The sequence below is a fragment of the Halyomorpha halys genome, unplaced genomic scaffold, assembly GCF_000696795.3.
Source record: "Halyomorpha halys isolate HHAL.00 unplaced genomic scaffold, Hhal_1.1 Scaffold141.1, whole genome shotgun sequence".
In the NCBI taxonomy this organism is placed as follows: domain Eukaryota; kingdom Metazoa; phylum Arthropoda; class Insecta; order Hemiptera; family Pentatomidae; genus Halyomorpha; species Halyomorpha halys.
The window spans coordinates 166487-180515 of record NW_027111321.1 but is presented as its reverse complement, the minus strand read 5'-3'; the positions used below and the strand labels follow the sequence as shown (position 1 = coordinate 180515).

General features: G+C 29.2%; 1 protein-coding gene across 1 annotated transcript in view; it reads right to left on the bottom strand.

Annotated features, from left to right (window-relative positions):
* The window catches only part of LOC106678412 (uncharacterized protein F54F2.9), a 23383-nt gene extending 9682 nt beyond the window's left edge, over nucleotides 1-13701 (bottom strand). The window contains exons 1-6 of the mRNA XM_014416899.2: nucleotides 13585-13701; nucleotides 12965-13129; nucleotides 12786-12887; nucleotides 7059-7277; nucleotides 1654-1772; nucleotides 660-791 (exon numbers count right to left, since the gene is read on the bottom strand). Coding sequence (XP_014272385.1) covers nucleotides 660-791; nucleotides 1654-1772; nucleotides 7059-7277; nucleotides 12786-12887; nucleotides 12965-13102 — 710 coding nt within the window. The 5' untranslated portion in view covers nucleotides 13103-13129; nucleotides 13585-13701. The remainder of the gene's footprint in view (nucleotides 1-659; nucleotides 792-1653; nucleotides 1773-7058; nucleotides 7278-12785; nucleotides 12888-12964; nucleotides 13130-13584) is intronic.
* Between the last annotated feature and the right edge of the window lie 328 nt (nucleotides 13702-14029).

Genomic DNA, 14029 nt, shown 5'->3' with positions numbered 1-14029 from the left:
TTCTGATTGCCTAGAAACCCACCCTGAGAAAAGAGTCTCTTATGTAATAAAATTTAAATAAAATTCTATTATCTGTTTAATATTTAACAGATAATAGAATTTTATTATCAAACACTATTGAATCGAACACTATTGAAACTTTGATATCAATTAATAGATGAAGTGATAAGACAGCAACTATAGTAACAAAAATGCTAATAGCTAACTTCACTATATAAAAAAAAAAAATTGTTGATCTACTTTACTGAAATCCTAATGTTTTTCTAATTTTTAATGTTCAATTTTGATAGTTAAACAGACTCTACGATGGGATTGAAATTTATTTGAAATCTTTACAGCTTTGAATGATTTCTATAGGAAACACAATTGTAAAAGTTTTTTTTAGTTAGAAACTTGTCAAATCAAGGTTGTCAAACCCACTTAATAAGTAGAAAAATGCTTATTAAAATAATTTTAAATATATTACAAAAAAATTTTCATTATTGATTCTTGTTTTAGCCCTTTTCTAAATGACAATGGATGTTGAAAATTTGCAGATTGATAAAAAAACTTTGAAGCTTAAATTATTTTAAGTGGAAATAAAAACATAACATACTAAATTCCTCTTACGCATCTAAGTCTGATATTATGCTAACATGCCGTATCTAATATATACTCACTCCACATCCTGTTCCTTCGCAGTTCTCCTCTCTTCGATGACTCTTTGTACCCAACGGTAAAAAAGTACTGGGAAATCCTTGACAAGAAAATAGCACAACTTGCAAATCTGAACTGGTAAGGTACAAGAAACCCTGCAATATTTGATAAAATTAGATAAAATAAAATATAACAAGCCAAGAAAGTAACTCAAGAAAATAAAAATGACTTGAGTAATTTGCTATTAATAATTTGAAGAAATTTGAACTTAATAATATTTAAAGAAATCTGAAATTAATCATATTTAAACAAATCTGAAATTAATAATATTTAAAGAAATCTGAATATAAGATGTTGGTTTAGTTTTGCTAAAAGGCATAAAACCTTTTGGTCATCAACGCCTATGGACTATTATAATTATAAAGATACACGCCCATACATATACTCATACACCACACATACACATATTTACTCACACACACTGACTAGAAATAATTTTTTTTTAAATGGATAGTCAGCACTGAACCGGCTGGGTAGAAAACCTAGAAGTCGACCAAAATTTAAATGTAAGCATTATATTAGGTCTCATTGAAAATTCTAGTTTTGACAGAGTTCTTACCTTCCATTTTTTATCTGAAAACAAATAAAAATATACAAAATGACTTTTACACAAGCTCATTTCTGTTGAAGACAAGACACTTTTGAAAACCATTTAGGTGCATCAATAAAGATTTTTTTAGAGCATGTGTAAGCAAAAGTTGTGGACATAATTTAATAAAATAGATACTAGACTGTTTTTACAATAACAACCACCAAAATCGTCAGCGAAATTAAAAATTTTTCCTCAAAACATCTTAAAATTAAGGAATGAACTATTCTAATTTTTTTTCTTTCCCCCTTGGAATGTAAAAAAATATATTTATAATATTAAACAAATATAAATAAGCTCAGATTGACCATCTCAAGGATATTGAATTAAATATAAACATAAAAAAAAAAAATAATTCAAAGTCATACGTTGGCTTTGGCAGCGTAGATACTAATTCTGGAAGTATTTGAGCAGTTTCCATATCCACTGCTTTACCCTTCTTCTGCTTTTTCTGTAATTTCTTACTTTTGAGATTCACAAATTCCTCCTGAGAAAAAAACCATAGATTAAAATACATACATGAAAAAAGCATTTTTCAATTACAATAAAAAATTTGACATTTTGAAGTCAAGCCTGTTTTCCAATGCATTTATAGATCAAATTGAACTCCTTCACTCGAACAAAAGACTATAAAACCTTCAATGAGAATTGTGATAAGACTATAAGTCGGATTCGGAGGTAGGGAAACTCTGTAACTCAAAGTTTCAGAAAATCTCATTTCTTGGTAACAATCCCCTCTTTTAATGAGATAAAGTCAGACTCTCATTCTTTACCTGGTGAGATTCTTATACTGTTGAACTGTGCTAACGAAATTAATTTTCTTATTATATCTGCTTTAATATGATGCCTGGAGAAAAATCATTTATCATTTCTTGCTCTACGATCAGGAGGTTCTTCTGTATCTGTCTTCTATCATTAGATTATTAAAAACAACTTTACTTTCCTCACCTTACCAGCGAATGCTTTACTGATGTTCCATCAATAGAACGATTTAGAATTTGAGTCCAAGACATCCGGGTAAGGATTATAGATTACGTATAACTGTTTTGTTAACTTATCTTTTTTGACACTTTTTTTTTTCTTATTTATATTCGAAAATGATATATTGGTATCAGCTCCATGCCACACCCACTAGGATTATAATGAAAGCTGAATACTGAGTAAGGTTAACTGTGGCTATAGACAGTCAACCTTAACTAAAATGTCCATTGATTGTAATCAAGTCCGATCAGCTTTCATTAGTGAAGGTTAACTTTCACTGAGCACATTTATTAATTGTTTCTTTCTGCGGACTGTATTTATGTGAATTCAGCTCTGACCTCCACTGTAAAGAACCTGTTGGGAATTTTTTTTTTTTTATCCCTTTTCTGCAGAAAGTGGAAATCGACAGCTGTGATCCAATTGAAGCTGTAATAATATAATAATGATAGGGTAGATTATATCACACTTTTTTTTTTGTGTGTGTGTTTGGCCTCTTAGAGTATATTCTGCTTATAAGTAAACAAATAAAAAACTAAACCTTTGTTTTATTAAGGAAGAGCGGTTCTTAATTATTGCTATGAGATTTTCTGAACAATTACTACAGCATTGTAGGTGAGGTTGACTTTCACTAGCAACTGTTGACCTTCACTAATGAAAGTGCATTTTTCAATTTTACTATTCAACTTACCCTAAATTTCCCAGTGTAAGTCGACCATGACTAGTGAATGTCAACTTTTCTTGAAACATCTATATTTCAATCACTGTAACATATATGTATTTTGTTGTAAATTAAAGTTTGAGAGTGAGAAAAAAAATTCCATACCCTTTTCCAGTCAATCCATTTACATCTATAGGAATGTTAAATTAAAATATTTTTATTGTAAACAACTTTAATTTCACTGTAAGTTTTTTCATAGTATAACAGCTTAGTAATAACTATAAAAACAAATATAACCCTTAATAAAATAAAAATACAGCACTAGTACAACACCATGCAGAAAAAGGACTTCTTTTAGATTTTCAAGACGTTTAAAAAGTAGATAAAGATAAGAATATTTTTAGAAGAAAACTTTTAGAAGACATTACAATAGAAGAATATCAAAATTGTGCAATAAATTAAATGTAACATATGCTGAACTACTAAGCAGATTAAACAAGTAAGGAACTTCACCTCCATTTTGCAGAACAGGAATAGATTAACAATTAATCCCACAGATTGCACTGTTAAGTTCAAACTAATACAGTTTAAACTAAGTTAGTGTTAAAGAAAAATGTGACAAATATTTTACTGGACTTTAAAATGTAAGGTGTTTAAGGATTTGTTTCCAAGTTTTTAAAAATTTTTAAAGGTAATAAATGTTGTTCAATAGGAAAACAAAATTATCATATGTAATGTTTCATGTTTCAACAGTTATATAGTTTCTTAAAAAAATAATTTGTGTATAATACAGTGTAATTTTTTCATTCCGAATACTCCAGTATCCGAACTGGTTTTAAAATAAAAGTGCACATGTGTAAAGCAAATTATTGTAATCACTATGAAAATTTGTACACTATTCCGATATCTGGTTATCTAATTCTTATCAAAGTGTTCATAATATATTTTATTGAAATTAGAAATACATAATATCTACTGCATAAATAATTTGATTCTGTAAAACTAATTTAATTAACAGTAGAAATATGTATAGTACAAAGTTTGTTGGAGAACTCTATACTCGTTTTCACTTATGAATAAACAATCTTATAATTTTAACAAATTAAATCACAACTTAGCAATTACTGAGGATGTAAAAGAAAAAAAAAAAAAGCATATCTGCCCAAAATACAGCTAGTGACCAGGGATATTATTTTTTTAAAACTTCATAAAGTCAAATTTCCAAATAAATATGTAAAAGAGATTAAATAAATAAAAATAATTATATACATTCATATTGTTGAATTTTATTTTATATCACTTTTCTTAATACTTTCTTTAATATAGACTTTTCACTAATCCGAACACCGTGCATTTAATTATTTATTTTAAACATAAAAAACCCCAAAAAAGAGAATAAGAGAAGAAAAGAAAACAACAAAATGTTGAAAATAATATAAAATTGTTATAATGATGGGAAGATAATTGACTGCGGACTATATATATGAGAAGATAGTACAAGAGCCCAAGAGGAGAAAAAATGCAGTTATCTCACCCCAATTTTGGATTAATTTAATGAAAACCATGTATAATTAATAGTCAAAATTGATGAGTCTGCCAAGTATAGGTAGGGGAATAAAAAATGGCGGCTGTTTCAAAGCGATAAAAAATCCCCGCCCGTGCCTAAGCAACGAATCCCTTTCACCAACCGTGATCTTTCCTTTGATGTTCAATGGAAACATTGATTGTTGCACAACAGTTTTGAGTTTTTCCATGCGGTTTTCTTTATGAACATTGTTCTTTAACACTTATTCTTGACTTCTATTTTTTTTTAAATGTATTGTAATTTCAATTATTATGGGAAGTTAAAATAAAGTTTTTAAAATATTTGAATCTGCTCAACATGGCCACGATTCAACGAACTTTGACAAGACACATCTTACTAACTTATTTCAAATATAAAAGAGATAGCTTGGGTTCAAATTAAAAACTTTAATATTTAACAGATAATATAATTTTATAACATAAGAGACTTTTCTCAGGGCGGCTTTCCTGGCAATCAGAAACAAACAACACTTTATTACTAATAACACTTTAACTTAATTACTAGACATTTTACTAATACAATAAATTCATTTTGAAACAAGACTAACCAATTACACAGCTTCCCCTGATAATTGTTGATCTCTTCTTCACGATGATGCTATATCCAAACTCCCAACAATGGCTTTATTTTCTTCCCGCCTCTAGCCGAACGGACGTCTTCTCCCAAAGCCAGTAAAATCAAAAGTCCCCTTTCCTCTCCTCTATCTTCAATGTTCACTGGTCGATCCAAAATATAATCGATTGTAGTACAATCGCTCTGCTTTATTTGCTATGATTTGCGATGTAAATAGTTTATTGATAATTGTTACTTTCTTCCATTTCTTCTTTGATTATTCCTTTTTCATAATTACTGCATAGGAACAAGACTTGACAAATTTCAATCCATGTTATAAAACACAAACAACCCAACGAACACTTCGGAAGGACGCGCACTGCCATCTTTCTTGTTTTGAAAAGCGTATTTATTTTAGATAATGAAAACAGGTTAGCTTGCTTCTTGATCCAAAACAATACCGAAACGACATACATAAAATGAAAACATAACTAAATCATTAATCTATCAATATCAACTATTCATTAAAAAAGAGCATATTACAATATATACATATATTTGTAAAGATTTTTCTCCTTAATTTTTTTAGTTTCTTATTTTTTGCCCATCCAAATAACTTATAATGTATTCTCACCTTGCGATAATTTCATTATCTTCGTAATGTATTTTTTAACTCTTGAGTCTTATGAGTCTGAGCTGAGCTCACTTAGATTTCAGATCTGCTACAAGTAGGCGGGTTGTAAGTTTTATTCTCTTTTTTTTCATCTTTCTTATTTACCCCCTTTTCCTTCTCTATTCTTTTCCTGTTTTTCCTTACTCACGTTATTAGTTATGTTCACCGCATATTATTATTGTCATATTTTTTAATCACTTCTTTAGTCTAACTTAATTTTATATTTTGTTTCTATATTCATATTTCTTTGTTTCTTTTCATTATAAAACTTTATATTTTTATTTCCTAAATTATGTTATTTTACTTACATATTTAATTACCTATACATAAATTTTCTTTTCTACTAATTCCATTACTTTTTCCATTTTATTAATTTTCATTCTGTTCGATTATTTACTTTAATCATTCTGTATATATATTTTTTTATTGATTGGTTGCTATCTTGTTCTTTGTTTTTTGCCCTGATGAAGGTTGGAAATTCTGGCCGAAACACGTTGGCACTATTAGATAAGTTTTTTTTTTTAAACTTATTTATGTTATTTTCTGACCGTACCCCCAACCATCTTCTCCTAAAATTGTTATAAAAATATTTATTTATGTTTTAACTTATTTTTTCATTAAATTATTTTATTTTATTAGTACTATTATTTTATTTTATTTTTTTTTTAAACTTAATTTATCCATTCAAGTGTTTCCTGTAACCGGCTTTTTATTATATTTTCCTTTGAATCTATGTGTTAGTTTTATTCTCATAAAATGTATCTATGTGTTTATTTTTGGTAAACTGATCTACTGCTGTGACTATAAATGATGGTCTGATCTCACATTGCCGTCTAATAGTGAATTTGTTTAGCGGGTCACTGAAGAGGATCTAGGAGGGTTCATTCCGGAGAGTGAATTTGTTGATCGGGTGAATTAAAAAATTGTGAAATGGTGAAATTGGAGGAGCAGAAATGGAAAAGAAAAAAGGAATGAATTGAAACAACATTTGTATTTGGTGTATAGACCGAAATTGATTGTAAAAGGAAACTGTAGGGAAAAAAATTGTTTTCTTTATATCTTATTATACCATGTATGTGTAATTTATATATGTCCGATTATGGATTGATAAGTATGCTGTGTGAGATAGCAACCTGATGTATTTAGGCAGCATAGATGAATACAGTATTTCTCTCTCTCTTTATAATGAAAAACTTTAGGTGTAATATAGTCTATATGATTTTCCTCAATCATTTTGGTTGATACATATTAATTAAAATAATTTTTTATATAAGATATAAGCTATGAATAAAATAAGATATTTTAGAAATTTAAAGAAACTTACAATAGCATATTTCTTCTCGAAGTAAGCAGCCCAAGCAACTAAGTATTGGCCAATAGTGATGATAATAAAGAGTATGATGGACATTTCCATCAAACCCATCTTTCGAACCTTCCTATAATAATACACAGCCTCTTTCCAGTCGGGAAGACCATTGAGGAGGACATCGTCATATTTGGCTCTTTTGGTGGAGTCTCTGAGGACGTCATGTATCGCAACGAGCTGGAACATTATATATAACAATATTAAAACTTTAAAGAAAAATACAAACTTCTTTATTAAAAAGTAACTAAAAAAGTCTGCCAAGTACATCGATTAGCATAGCTTCAAAACTATTTATAACTTTTTTTTTAAGTGAAATTTCTTTACTAACGTTCTAAAGCTCAGGGGAAAATAAAATTATAAAGGAATAAATTGATTACGTGAATAGGATGATGTGAATGCTCAAGATAAACATAAGTGGTAGAGGGAGGGCAAACTGCTCAGTTCTAGCAGGAAAATTTTTATATTGTAATAGAAGAATATGAGTTTACCAATACCAGCAGTGCTGCCCCGATAGAGTGAGTTCTTGTTATATCTTATTACTTATTATTATTAGAATTGAGATAGGAAATGGTTGTTCTATTCTAATTATTAATATTATTATTCTGGAACGAATATTTTCTGCCTTGAGCTGTAACAGGGGTCGCATGATCATTATGAATAAAATATTAAGCTATCTTCACACCACCAAGATGTGTTCCTCTTTTTGTTCTATTGGTTAAAAACAATTTGAGAAAAGAGTGACAGTATGCCATTTAGAAATTATCCAGCAAATATTATGAAAATTCTTTTCCAGTATAAAACTAATGGGTTGTAAAATAAGATTGTAGCGTTTTTCAATATTTCAACTTAATCCACTCTGTGTTTATAAAATCATGTTTACTTGGTCAATGATGTTTACATATTCTAAAAAAAGATTAGTTAAGTGCTTTTATGCATCAGTTTCAAACGAGATTCCTTATCTTTAAGTGGTATTTTGCTTGCTCAAAATGGAAGAGAAAAAAATTCATTTTCGTCATTTAATGATTTTTTATTTCTGAAAAGGAAAATCTGCTGCACACACGGTTAACAAAATTTGCAGTGTGTATGGCGATGATGCCTTAGGAGAAAGCACTGTCCGTAAGTGGTTTGCTCGGTTTAGAACCAGAAATTTTGACTTGGAAGATGCAAAGTGCTCGAGTGGTCCTTCAATTGTTGAGATTAGGACCCAATTCAATTGTTCCCAGACAACCCTCACTCTACGACACGGGATATCACAGAAACGCTTAATATGTCTCATGCAAGTGTCTCAAATCATTTGAGGGCTGCAGGATATGTTTCTCGAAGTGATATATGGATTCCTCATAATTTGACGGAAAATAATTTATTGGACCGCATATCCATTAGTGTTTCCCTCCTGAAACGCAATGTTAATGATCCATTTTTAAAGAGTTTGATAACTAGGGATGAAAAGTGGGGCCTTTACAATAATATTGTGAGGGAAAAGTCCTGGAGAAAACAAAGTGACCCGTCGTTAACGACTCCAAAAGCAGGATTACATCCAAAAAAGATTATGCTGTGCATTTTGTGGCATTGGAAGGGTGTCCTTTATTTTGAGCTCCTCCCGCCTAACCAGACTATTAATTCTGCAGTATACTGTGCCCAGGTGGAATAATTAAAGGCAGCAGTTGAGCAAAAGCGTCCAGCATTGGCTAATTGCAAAGGCATAATTTTCTATCATGATAATGCCTGTCCTCATGTGTCTTTGCAGACTCGGCAGAAATTATTGGAATTTGGCTGGGATGTGACCCCACCCACCCCACCCACCCTATTCACCAGACTTTGCCCCAACAGATTTTCACTTCTTTTGGGCCCTTCAAAACTCTCTTAATGGGAAACACTTTAATTCACTCAAGGATTGTAAAACACACATAGAGGAGTTCATGGCGCAAAAATCTGAGAAGTTCTGGGAGAACAGAATTAAAAATTACCTGAAAGATGGCAACATGTAATAGATCAAAATGGGTCATATATAATTGATTAAAAAATATTTACAAGAATCTGAAGTTTTTATTGAAATTACCAGTAAAAAACGCTACGAACTTATTTACAACCCAATTCAGATTGGACCACTTTTTTAAAAATAAAATACAAAACAATTTTTTTTTCAGCGGTGCACATTTCTTGTGGGCGGGCAATATGATCTCATATTACTGAGAAAAGAACAGTATTCTGCACTAACTGCTAACAGATTTGTTAATTTTGTCTATAACAGAATTGCATATTGATGCTGCACGTATCAGACCGGTTGAATCTTTCCTTGATCTATCAGTGAAAGAGAGTAGAAAGTCTTTTCAATTTCTAAAACTTTCATAGTTAAAAAGATACCTGCTGCGATCACCACACCGCTGAGATCCATCAGTTAATATTCTTCAGGAAAGCAAAGTGACAAAAGGCCACCTGGCGGTCTTCCTAATAACTGCTTATAAAACTTTTTCAAAAATGAAGTCATTAATAATAGGCCACATTCAGGTTTTATGTATTTCTGAAATAAAATGTAATACAATTTTGTTTTTAAATGGACCATATCTCTCGTAGATGAGCTATATGATCTCAAAATTTTAAGAATTCTGGACCCTCCTGGTTAATAATCAGTCATTGTGCTGGATCTTCCAGGGTCAAGTGTCTAAAGAGAAAGTATGAATTAATAATCGCAAAACAAGAAAAAAATTCCATAAGAAGGAATGTCCACAAACGGTTCATTTAGGAGATATTCATGTCTAAAGATTTTCATTGTTATAAATTGTGGTGCCATTCGGCCACTGCTGCTGTGCTGAAGAAAAAAAGCTGCCTAGCCTGTCCTAATGCTCAAAGTAATCACTTTGAACAACATTCAATATGAATATTAATTTTTATATTTCATTAATGAAATAGTTGAAATAAAATATTAATTTATTTATAATAATCTACATAACGCTTAACAATGAAAATATTTAGACGTGAATATCTCCTAAACAAAACATATACAGACAAACCTTCATAGGATATTTTATTTTTATTTTGAGGTCCTTAATTCATATTTTATATTTTATATAGAGATTTAATCCTGAAACATCCTGTATATACATACACAACAAATTATACGAGTATGGAGAAGTTTTTTTTTTTTTTTTGAACAAAGGATTGTAATGAGATAATATGAATATAATGTAAGAAGATTTAAACAGAGCCTCTTCATCTTCATATAAATAATAAAAAAAGAACTAAAAATAGTGGCATTGTGATTAATTAAAGTATTAAACTTTGATGAGTATTTTTATTGTTTAAATAAATAATTTATATCCATTATAGTCTCAAAACCTTTTATTTCCTTAACAAGTCCGACATTTCAGCCACCCTCAGGGACAATCTTAATACAATTTTTGAACTAAATAGTTTAAAAACAGAACTCCATGCAGGCTATTCTGCCCAGGTCAATTCAACAATTTCTAATTAGTCAATTTTCACATTAAAACAAAAATTAAAATTCTTTATCACAGTCACCTTTAGAAGGCATAAAACAATTTTAACAAATAAGTGACTGTGATAAAGAGTTTTAATTTTTGTTTTAATGTGAAAATTGACTAATTAGAAATTGTTGAATTTACCTGGGCAGAATAGCCTGCATGAAGTTCTGTTTTTAAATTATTTAGTTCACAAATTGTATTAAGATTGTCCCTGATGATGGCTGAAACATCGGACCTGTAAAGAAAATAAAAGGTTTTAAGACTATAATGGGTATAAATTATGTATTTAAACAATATTAACCAGTCTCAATTAAGTATTTAAGATTATAAATAGAGTATTTTAATTTTTATAGTACAAAGCAATAGAGATTAAGAGTATTAATATTTTTTTTTTTAAATTGGAAAATAAGATGTTCATAATATGAGTTTCAATAAAACATTAAATAAATAATATAATTAAATCTTGCATCCATTTTACAACTACAGTAAATATGCCGAGATAATAATACAGAAACAAAAAGCACAGGATGAGTACTGAGAGACTTCCTGGTCATTGACTGATAATGTACTTTTAGTATCGTTTAACGAATGTAGAGATAGGCTTAAATGCAAATCACGGAGAAAGCCAAAGAGGATTAAAAAAAAACCCAGATAATATTCAAAAAACCTTATCTATCTACAGTTATTATCTCAAAAGAACATTATTTAAAAATAAAATTTTATTAAAATAAATGATTTAGAAAATTTTCCAATTGTAACAAAAAATTAAAATTAAGACAAATTATTCGTAATTTTAAAACTTTTTTAGAATAATAATGCACCAGAAATTACATACATAATTAAGGTTAAGTTTTATAAAAACAAATTTCAAATTTGATATATATATATACATATATATATTTGGATCTCTAGTCCAAACATCAACATTTAACAAGTAGTCACCACTATTTTTTATCAACACCCCGACCATCTCCTTCTTAATAGATAAGAAAAAAAACTTGGCGATCATTTGATCATAAAGTTTTTTTTGTTTGTTTTGTTTTTTTCAGCCAAGACTCCCATTGGAGTCCTATACTGACCGTAAAGTTATTATAAAAATAAGCTAAACTTGTTGATAATATAAAAATAATCTTTATTAAATAATTTTAAGATTTATAGGAGAAAATTAGCATTTGTTCATTATTTTTAGTTATAGTCACCATTACATTATATATTGTTTAAAGTCTTTCTTTTAACACCATCAATTTGAACTACACAGTATGAAGTTAGAGGAGCTCACTCAATTGGACTGCGTTTAAGATCTTTTAACTTCCTACTCCTATATTACAATATGAAAATTTTTCTGCTGGAATTGACCAGTGATACCACTATCATTTCATCTCGAACATTCCCGTCTCCCTCCCATCACAAAATCAATTTACTCCCATATAATTTTTTTTTTTTTTTTTAGTTTCACTTCATTAAGATTTGTTAGAATGTTGAATATGAATTCAAGGCGAAAAAAAAAAAATAAAATAAAAAAAATTGAACTATGTACCTAACTTCTGATATTAAATACGATTATATGTAGACCTATTTTTAAAAACTAATTTGACTTTATCGAATTATTTGTATCAAGTTAAATATTGATTGTGTTATTAAATTACTTATTTTATTAATGCATGTTACACTTTATTCTTTACATTTCTGTTAATATTTTGTTTTGAAATATTCATGAATTAAAAATCAGAATTTGTTTTTGTTTGTTATACAATACAGGCAGTTTACAGAAATTGAAGGAAACACAAGTGATGGCTAATCAAAATTTAACTGTAACTCCATTTAGTAAGAATGATTTTATAATCTAAAAATATATTATATTATGAATGAAATATATTAGTTAATTATCACTGCTAATTTCAAGGTTAACTGAATAGTAAGAACTATAACATAATGCAATTTTAAGAAAACACACAATTACAAATCAATCTGAAGTCAGTTTGTCGATGAAATTAAAAATGAGATGAAACTAATGAAAAAATTAACAAAACTATAATTTGTATTCCAAACTAAATAAATAAGAGCAAATTAGTGCTCAACAATAGCTGTATATTAGATGAAAAACATTTAAGACATTTTATACTCCCAAGAACACAAGATGGCTGGTGGGTTACAGAATTACATCAAAAGAAGTGAAACAATAAAAAAAAAAAAAAAATGTTACCTGTCTGAATTTGACGTTAGCATCTGGAGCAGCATTTTTGTCCGGATGTAATGCAAGCGAGAGTTTCCTAAATGCTTTCTTTATCACTGACGCATCAGCGTTCTAATAAACAAATAGATTAATACATACAAGCAAAAATAAAAAAAAAAAAACAACATTAGGAAAGGATATAAACCCACCTCTGGAACTTCTAGAGCTTCATAGAAACTCTGACCAATCTCTTCGACTAAATCAAAAATTTCAAGATCGTCTGAATCCCAAGCACGTACAGTTTCAATCAAAATAAAAACTACAATAAATTTGAAGAACTTTGGCATGGTCTTGCACTAAAAATCGCTACAGACCTAGAACAAAAGATAAAATTAACTGACCAGACTGGAGGAAAATACTTTTTTTTTCAGCAAAAGAGCTTTCACCACTCAATTGACCATGTTAAATGAACTGTAACAGAACTGTTCACTCAGTAAGAATGATATAATCTTTAGCAACCAACAACTCATTAAAGCATAACAGTGTTGGATAATTCTCACTTCCAACTGAATACTATGTTTACACTATTCAGCAATATGTTTAATTGATTTTCATAATAGGAACACGATTTTTGGCATTTTCAAGGATAAAATAAAATCTTATGTTTTAAGAATAACAAGAAATTTATTCAACATCGGTCAATTAAACTGAATGAACCAAGTATTAAGAGGACGAAAAGCAACCTAAATTTAAGTTAAACATTTCTCATCTGACAAAAATAACTATTCTTGGTTGACTTTAATAACAATATGTTGATAACTGACAGTACCTGATTGGAAGATCGACCATTAGCTGTAAGTTTAAACAAAAATTAGCAACACCTCATAACCGTACTCCCTGTACCTGCCAACACTGAAACCGTTCTTTTATTCTTTTATGTCGATAGACAACAATCGATAGCTCTTCTAACTTATCGATAGGCAAAGCAATAAATAATTAATGTTTTCTCGTTTAAGCCACTTGGAAAAAAAATCTTTGGCTTAAAAATTTTAAGTTTAATCACGTTTTTAAGAATAATTATATATTCTACGAAATATTTTCCAATTGCATTCTTTTTTTTTTCTTAATAAAGGAGAGAAGATGGTTTGGGTGCGGTCAGTGAAGAACACAAATAAGTAAAAACGTATGTAGTAGTGCCAACGTTTCAGCCAGAATTTTAAGCCTTCATCAGGGCTAAGAACCAAATACAAGATAACAACCAATGAATAAAAGGA